Source organism: Megascapheus bottae, chromosome 6, assembly GCF_031878675.1.
Source record: "Megascapheus bottae isolate mThoBot1 chromosome 6, mThoBot2.hap1, whole genome shotgun sequence".
NCBI lineage: Eukaryota > Metazoa > Chordata > Mammalia > Rodentia > Geomyidae > Megascapheus > Megascapheus bottae.
In genome coordinates, this window is record NC_143514.1 from 80871159 (window position 1) to 80880058 (window position 8900).

At 56.6% G+C, this 8900-nt stretch overlaps 1 protein-coding gene across 1 annotated transcript; it reads right to left on the minus strand.

Moving 5' to 3' along the window:
• Nucleotides 1–2020: 2020 nt before the first annotated feature.
• Nucleotides 2021–8900, minus strand: Phf13 (PHD finger protein 13). Its single transcript, XM_090335933.1, has 4 exons — nt 8398–8900; nt 6582–6683; nt 4233–4767; nt 2021–3285 (listed from the first exon to the last, which is right to left on the minus strand). Exons 1-4 carry the CDS (start codon nt 8434–8436, stop codon nt 3059–3061), a joined length of 903 nt encoding a protein of 300 aa, XP_090192059.1. The 5' UTR covers nt 8437–8900; the 3' UTR covers nt 2021–3058.

Below are 8900 nucleotides of genomic sequence, written 5' to 3' on the forward strand. Positions count from 1 at the left end.
CCAGCCGGGCAGCGCTCGCCTCCAGATGACCAAGTCCCGGGGAGGCCGGAGCCGGCTGGCCACTGGCGGGCCCGCAGGTCAGAAAGGGCTGGCAAGGGGCATCCGAGGGCGTAAGCGCCGCAATGCGCGCCCAGGCAAGGCGCGGCCCCCAGGGCAGGGCAGCCCTCGGCAGCGTGACCCAGAGGCAGGGAAGGCCCCAGCCAGCGCCAGCTCCAACTCGCCAGAGCCTTCAGACAACCACGGCTGGGCTGCCATGGCTGGGGGCCAGGGAGCAGGAAGGGCTAGGGGGGCGGGCAAGGCTAGGGGTCAGCCATGGCTAGGAGAAAGCCATGGCCGGGGAGGGGCAGGCAGAGCTAGGGGGGGCAGGCAGGGGTAGGGGGGGCAGGCAGGGGTAGGGGGGACAGGCAGGGGTAGGGGGGCAGGCAGGGATGGGGGGCAGGCAGGGGTAGGGGGGGCAGGCAGGGGTAGGGGGGACAGGCAGGGGTAGGGGGGCAGGCAGGGATAGGGGGGCAGGCAGGGGTAGGGGGGACAGGCAGGGATAGGGGGGACAGGCAGGGGTAGGGGGGACAGGCAGGGGTAGGGGGGCAGGCAGGGGTAGGGGGCAGGCAGGGGTAGGGGGGCAGGCAGGGCTGGGGGGGCAGGCAGGGGTAGGGGGGCAGGCAGGGGTAGGGGGGCAGGCAGGGGTAGGGGGGCAGGCAGGGCTGGGGGGCAGGCAGAGCTAGGGGGGGCAGGCAGGGGTAGGGGGAAGCCATGGCTTGGAGGGCAGCCATGGCTGGGGGGGCGAGCAGGGCTCTGAGAGGGGAAGGGAGGACACCAGTGATCTTCAGTGTAACAGACCTGCAGTCAGACACCAACCTCAAAGTAGTAGTATCTTTATTTACAAAATATACAGTTTCACAGAAACAGCTTGCTTTATACACATAAACTTAATTACACAGAACCATGTAAACGATGTGAAGTGACTGGCCTGGTCAAAGCCCATGGGAGAGGCCTACTTTGGGGTGACAGCTTTCCCTCTCCCCACTTAACTCACCACCAGCCAGGAGCCCCTAGATGGGCCATGCCTACTTTATGCATAAAGAAGCCGGTCACAGCTGCCAGCTCAGTCTACCCCAAACCCAGATATCTGACAGACATACCCACAGGGGTAGATCGTTTACAACAGAAAAAGCAAAATCAAGGAACAGAAGTGGAGATGAGATTCACACATCTCCAGAGGCATCCGATCACCAGCCACCAAATGGCACCGGGCTGGCCGCACCACTCTAAAACCACATGTACTCCCGATGTACTCCTGAACGCCCTCTAAAACCTACATATATTAAAAAAAAAAAAACACACTTTAGAACTTTGGTTATTCTCATGGTGAAGACACTGGACAGGCATTGTCATGGGGCAGATCTTTGGCAAATTCTTCCCCCAACTTGTCCTGGGTGACCATTCGCCAGTCAGCCAGACAACAGCCTCGCGCCCAACATTGTTTCTAAAACAGCTATTTTCTCTACAGAATTCTCCCTTGGGATCTTCACAATAAACCCGAGCTTCGGAAACTATTTCTACTTTAACATAAGCAACAAGATTTTTGAAAGCTAAGACAGCTAGCTGACTGGACGAGTGAGAGAGAAATTAGGACAAAACATGGGTGCTCCTTAGCCAGATCCTACTTAAGCCCTCTGGTGTTTTGGTGAGAGCTGGCCTGGTGGCCTGCTAAGGTGGCCCTAGAGGAGAAACGCCCAGCAGAGACCTGAGCCCATCCTACTGCAAATAAGTTAGAGTAAATAAATATGACCAACTGGCATTCTTCCCTTTCCATGCCTAACAAGAAACAATGCTTATAACACACCCATCTCATTACAAAACATAGTTGAGAACAAGTACTTGAACTGAAGAGCAACGACACTGTGGAGCACAGAGCCCTCCTCAAGCCCCAGAAGCACCAGTGTACTGAGGGCAGAGTTCCAGGGGGCAGCAGGCAGAGAGGGATGTGAGGTGCAAACTCCCTCCTTTCTCCAGACCTACACCTCAAGGGGGAGTGTCTCCAGGCCAAGACCCTAGTGCAGACCTGTGCATGGTTCAACACGTTCCTGAGGCCAGTGTCACCATTACTACCTACTCACGAAGTCAAACCAGAAGGGGGATTTAGTCCCAACCTTGCCCTGTGTAACCAGCAGGCCTGCCTGCAGGCAGGGCACACCAGGAATCACACCATAGGATCACCAGAGCTCCTCACAGTGGTCCTCACCAAACTACTACAGGAAGAGCACTCATGTCTAGTCTGAGTCCCTGCTAGAACAGAGGACCAGGTAGTAACATCCTGCCCTCCCCAGGACCCTCCAGGGCTGCCCATGACCAGAGAGAAGAGGAGCCAGTGAGATACGGCCAGTATCTTTGGCTGCATCGTGCAAAACAACAGGGTTTGTTTTTGTTTTTTACATCGTGCAAAATGGGAATCATAAACATAGGCCTCCTCAACCCCTTTTACAAAGGTGGCCACAAACTTGTCCCTTTCAACAATAGGAAGCCAAAGAATCACCAAGCAGCCCAGCACCCCAGGACTTCCCAGGCCACAGGAGCAGCCAACATAAGGGAGGAAACAGGGACCAGAAAGGAAGGGGCAACTCGGACACTAATGGTAGACAGACACTGGAGAAGAAACTCACACACATGGCTGTTCATTGTCAAGTGGGGAAAGCCATCATCTCTCCCTACGAGACAGAGGCAGGAGTAACCAGTAACCACACACACAGGTCCCACAGGGTGGCAAGTTAACACCAGCTAAACACAGCTAGGACTACGCCCCCTCACTCTCGGTGCTCCACGTCCAATCCACCTCCACCGCCAGAACACAGCTCTGGCAGTAGCTTTGGCCAACTAAAGATTTATTCGTGCGATGGCTACGTACAGTTTCTACCTCAGACAGACAGCCAGTCCTTTTGCTTAGGCACCTGAATGGCAGAATCTGTCCGCACCAGAGCTGGGAGTTCTGTAATCAACCAAGAAGGGCCACAGAGCCCGTCTCTTCCAGTCCCTCTCCTGGAACCTCCTCACCAGCCCAAAGTCAATCCAGAAACAGCTTCCGGGAACCCATTCGGGAACGGTTGGAACGGCGGATGTCAAACTTGGAGTCCCGGCACTTTTGGCAGACAAACACCTCTGGAACATTGGACTTGCGGATTTTCGCACAGGACAGGTGAATCCAGGTGTGGCACTCATTACACTCTATCATGGGGCGGCCCGCAAACGGCTTCATGCAGAAGCAAGTCACCAGGTCCCAGGAATCATCATCTGGAGGGAAACAAAATCAAAGTAAGGTAGGAGAAGACTTTTGAGGGCCCCCACCTCCAAACACTGTGCATCCACAGGCAGAGCAGCCGAGTATGACTAGAACCCACTACCTATTACCAAAAGCAATCATTCCAACTTCCAGACATGCTGACCTATCTCTGAACATGCAGCAGATGCACTGCAAGGCAGAGATGTAGGGGGACCAGATGTTCTCTGCAAGATGTGCACTTATGAGGGCTGGGAGCATGGCCTAGTGGAAGAGTGCTTGTCCAGCATGCAGAGCCCTGGGTTCAATTCCTTGGTGCCACACACAAAGCTGAAAGTGGGGTTGTGCCTCAAATGTAGAGCAGTAGGCTTAAGAAAGTCCAAGGACAGGGACTAGGAGTTTTGCCTAGTGGTAGAGTGCTTGCCTAGCATGCATGAAGACTCAGGTTCGATTCCTCGGTACCACATACATAGAAAAAAAAAAAGTCAGAAGTGGTGCTGAGGCTCAAGTGATAAAGCTAGCTAGTCTTGAGAAAGTCCAAGGACAGTGCTCAGGCTCTGAGCTCAAGCCCAGGACTGGCCATAAAAAAATTTTAAAAAATAATGGGGCCGGGAGTTTGGCCTAGTGGTTAAAGTGCTTGCCTAGCATGCACGAAGACCCGGGTTCGATTCCTTGGTACCACATACATAGAAAAAAAACGGAAATGGTGCTGAGGCTCAAGTAGTAGAGCTCTAGCCTTGAGAAAGTCCAAGGACGTTGCTCAAGCCCTGAGCTCAAGCCCAGGACTGGCAAAATAAATAAATAAATAAATGAATAAATAAACAGACACTCACGAGCAATATCACTGTTAGGTTCTGAGATTTGTGGAGACACCTATTATTCTCCCTGCACTCCCTGCCTTTGAGAACTGGTCAAAAAAGTGTCATCCCATGCCCCCACCCCAGTGCACAGGGCCACTCACCAGAATCCACCATGATGTCCTCGTCATTGCCAGTGCTGTCCTCGTCCCGGAACACAACCTGCTTTCCCTGCCGGACAATAGTCCGCTTGCCCTCAGTTTTTATTTCTTTGACCTGATCGGGAGACACAGTGGCACAAGACCCACTGGAGGGAGTGTCAGAGTCCCAACCAGAGCAGGGATCACTGGGGGCCTGGGGGACCTCCTGCAGGGAGGGACTTGTGGGGGCTTCCACATAGGGATCAGCAGCTTCCAGCTTCAGCAAGCCCCCCCTGTATTCCTCCTTCACAGGCACATCGCTATCCCTTCGCTTCCTCCTCTTCTTCTTCTTCAGTTTGTCAGTTTTCTTCCTGTCCAGCAGGAAGTTGCTTGGCTTGGCTCTCTGCAAGAGGGTGGGCTGCAGGTGGCCAAAGCAGTGGTCGGACACAGGCAGGGGCACTGAAGATGCAATGTCGGAGAAACCAGCATCCCAACCGTCGCTGTCAACGGTGCCAGCAGTGCTATTGGCAGGGCTGGGGCTGCTCCTCAGAGGGAGCTCCTGCAAGGACAGGGGCACTGTCACCGCCAGGTCCCAGGTGACCAGGACCGCCCACCCACACAGAGCCTTTTCTCAACATCATCTGAGGAGCCAACCTTACTAGCAGTTGACTGTGACACAGAAAAAGAACAGAGCTGTCTCTACCCCAGACTCGGCAAGAAAACTGAGGTATGTGGGGCTCAGCAAGGAGCGCCTGCCCAGAATCAGAGGCAGCACTGGATTTCTTCCCAAGCAGGGGGAAGTAGATTTGAAAATCCCCCATACTTCTTGTTTTTCCCTGTCTATACAGTTTCTTTCATTTGTCCTCCAAAGACATGTTTCTGTGATTAGTAATGGAGTTTGAACTCATTCAGTTAAATAGCTCTATCACTTAAGACACACCCTCATCCCTGATTTTTGCTGGTTGTTTTAGAGATGCAGCCTAACAAACATCTGTAATGGGGGTGAACCATAATACTCCTAAGTAGCCAGGCTTACAGTATGAGCCACTGGCACCACACAAGATTAAATTAGTTTTGAGAACTTCCTGACAACAGTAGTTTAAAACAAAAGGTACAGGCTGGGTATTCGTGGCTCACACCTGTAATCCTATCTACTCAGGAGACTGAGATCTAAAGATTCACTGTCACTTTAAGTGGAGCTGTGGCTCAAAGTGGTAGAGTACTAGCCTGGGCAAAAGAACTCAGGGACAGTGCTCAGGCCCCTAGTTCAAAAAAAAAAAAAAAAAAAAGATACAAAGTCCGGAGACATCCCAAATACTGCTAGGTCAAAGTAGATCATTACTACCTAAAGCAGCAAGCTAAGCTCTCTGCTCTTCCTATCACTCAAGTGCATTATTTGCCAATAGGGGCAACATTCTATATGGTACAAAGCACACATTACCCACCACCTACCAAGTGAAAAGTAAACCAGTGCCTCAATTCTGCCTCCTAAAATCACTAAACTCAGTTACCAGCTGGAACAACACAAACAAAGCCATAAGTTTGAGCTCCACAACTGGCCCACAGCTCTCTCATTAAGGCAAAGTTCCCTCTATTTACGTGACATCTGAGGCATAGGTACCCATCCCTGAAGATTCACACATGCGGTGGTAGGCTACCTGACCTCACTCTCTCTGGCTCTCATGTACTCGTCTTCAAAATAGGGATGAGAAATAGCAGTTATCTATCCTCCAAAGCGCCCACAATAGCAGCTGAACAAAGGATGCACTGGCCATTCTTAAGGGCAAACAGTAGCAAATATTTTCCAATAATTTTAAGAGTTTGATCATTACTAGAGAAGCCTGCAAGGCTGTTTTATCATTCTTAGATATTTTTACTGTATTATTTCTAGTGCTTTGGAAGTCTGAACTCAAAGCCTTTCACTTGCTAGGCAGGAGCTACATCACTTAAACCCTGCCTCCAGACCAATCAGGCATTTCCTACCAGAGGTTTAAGAACCACTTCCCACACTGATTTAAGTTCCCAAGGAACATACTCCAGCTAGACCACTGCCTGAGGCCACAGCCAAAAAGCCTCCCAGATCCAGCTGGTCCCAGGGAGGGCTTTGACTCAGAGCCAGGTCTCAAAAACCCGCCTAAAGCTGGGGAGCTGGTGGCTCACGCCCCTAATGCTAGCTACTCAGGAGACTGACTAAAATCTGAAGTTCAAAACCAGCCTGGGCACCAGAACCACCAGAAAACCCAAAGTGGAGCTGTGGTTCAAATGGTAGAGGGGTAACCTTGCATTGAAGAGCTCAGGGACAGTGCCCAGGCCCAGAATTCAAGCTCCACTGACAAAACAAACAACAACAACAACAACAAAAACACTTATTACCTCCTTAGGATATGGGATGTATCCAGCATAAGCCAAGACAAAGGTACAGAATTTGTTGAAATCTTCCACAGTCCTTCGCCTCTTGTAACTGGGAGAGTATTCCTGTTAAAGGGGAGAAAAAGGAGTGGGGTGAAGAGGAGGTTCCAAATAGGAATCCCAGAAACAAGAAAGCAAGTTGAAACCATTTTACTGATCACTCAGGACATTGCTGGACTTCACAATGTAGAAACAAGATAATGGAAGTTCGGGTCAAAAAATGAGTTTTCAAAAGGTTAAAAGAGGAGTATTAACGTTTTTGTGCCAAGAACACTGGGAAACTAGCTAAGAGATAAAAGCTTGTACAAAAAGTCCAGTGCCAGGTGCCCAAACAGCATTTTTTGACCTTATCTATTAGTCCCTGCAGGCCTATCAGGAGCTCTAATAGCCACGTTTTTGTTACAGATTTTCCATTTTGAAAAGAAACTCTTGTGGCAGCTATATGAAAAACACACGAAGCAATTCCAAAGACGGAATCGCTTATCCTGTCTCTCGGACCCCCACGCAGCCAGGGCAGGGGAGGGTGCTGCCCCACTGCCTCGGGGACACTTCCACTCCCAAAGATCGGGATACAGGGCAAGCTGGTTTCCGGCCTCGGAGAAAGGGGTGGAACGTTCCCGCTGTTTGGGTGCACACTTAGGGTTCTGCTGCGAAGTTCCATGGCTATCGGACGCGGGAGCAAGATTTTGTCCCCAGGCCCAAGTACTCAGTTGTGCCGCCCTCCTCGGCTCCCCCAGATGTTTGCCTACAGCCTCCGGGCTGCGGGCGAGGCCACGGAGCTCCGGGAGGCCCCTCCCGAGCGGAGCGGGAGAGCGGCCAGGCGCGGGCCACAGCCCCCAAGATCTCCCCCGAAAACGGCGCTCTGGAAATGTTCCCCACGCGCCTGGCAATGCGCTCGCCCCGGCCCGCGCTCCCGCCGCCCAAACTCGGGGACAACTTTAACTCGTCCGGGGCTGGAGAACGGCGGCGAGGCGCCGGGGACCGGCACCCGCCCTGCCTCGGGGAGGGGGGAGCGCGGCGCCCCGCGCCCGGCCCGGAAGCCGCGGGGCCCCGCCGCGGGACCACGGCGGGCACCGGGCTCGGCGACGCCGGGGAGACCCAGCCGACTGCGCGGAGCTGCGGCACGGGCGGCGGCGTCCCGCCCCACCTGCCCCAGTCCGCCCTCGCACCCTCCCGCGTCGCCGGCCCCGCACACGCAGCCCCGCACACGGTGAGGGGGCCGCGCGGGGGGGTGGGGGCGGCGCGGAGGCCCGAGGCTGGTCCCCGGAAGGAGGGAGCGAGGGCGGAGCCGGGCGGGGGCGGGGAGGCTCTCGGGGGTGGGGACCCCGAAGCCGCGGACCCCCACCCCGGCGGGGCGGGGGCGGCGGCCGCGCGCGGCGCCGGGGGGCGGGGCGCAGCCCGGGGAGGGGGCGGCGGGGCCGCGCGGCGCCGAGCCGTTCTGAGGGGCCCGCGGCGCCCCGGGGGAGGGGGAGGGGCGCGGAGGGGGAGGGGTCCTCGGGGAGGCGCGGCGCCCGGCCGCGTCCCGGGGGTCGCGGAGGCCAAGGCCGGCGTGAGGGGCGGGGGCGCCGCCGGCCCCGGGGCCACGCGAGGCCGGCCAGCGGCGTCCGCGGGACGAGGGGTGGGCGCGGGCCCAGCCCGGGGGCCCGCCGGCGTCCGGGCCCGGGCGGGGGAAGGGAGGCCGGGCCGGGCGCCTTCCCGCACCCCCACGGCCCCGTGGCTGGGGGCGTAGGGCCGGCCGGTGGCGGTCGGGGCAGCGCGATCGGGCGCAGGTCGCACTTACCTCAGGGTGGAAGGCGGCGGCGCAGGACTCGGAGTCCATGTTTCGGGCGGGGGGCGGCGGCTGCGAGAGTGCAGTAGCCGGGCTGAGGACGCAGAGCCGCGGGGCGACCGGGGGGCTCCGGTGGCCGCGACGAGCGAGGGTGGACCCGGGAAGGGTCGCCCCGGCTGGAGGTGACTAGAAGCTCGGCGTGTCGCGTCCCAGGCTCGGTGCTCCGAGACTGGCGGCCTCACAGCGAGCAGAGTGGGCGATGCAGCTCCCGCGGCCGGCGCGGCGGATAGGCGGGAGAGGCGCTGCGGGGGGCGGCGGCGGCGGCGGCGGCGGCGGCGGCGGCGGCGGCAGCGAGCGGGAACCCGACCGGCTCCCCGACCTGACGCCCAGTTCGGCTCGTGTCTCGGGAGGGAGGGCGGGAGCGTCGTGAGGACTATTGGGAAATGTAGTCCTGGACGCCGCCAGCGGGGGCGGGGCGCGCGCGGCGCAGAGCATTGTGGGAGTTGAAGTTCTCG

What these genes read in the sequence shown, in the direction of transcription:
- Phf13 (XM_090335933.1), bottom strand. Translation starts at nt 8,436, where the DNA reads ATGGACTCCGAGTCCTGCGCCGCCGCCTTCCACCCTGAG. An exon ending in CCGCCGCCTTCCACCCTGAG is followed by an intron (nt 6,684 to 8,397) that starts GTAAGTGCGACC and finishes CCCCTTTAACAG; the next exon opens with GAATACTCTCCCAGTTACAA. An exon ending in GGACATCATGGTGGATTCTG is followed by an intron (nt 3,286 to 4,232) that starts GTGAGTGGCCCT and finishes GTTTCCCTCCAG; the next exon opens with ATGATGATTCCTGGGACCTG.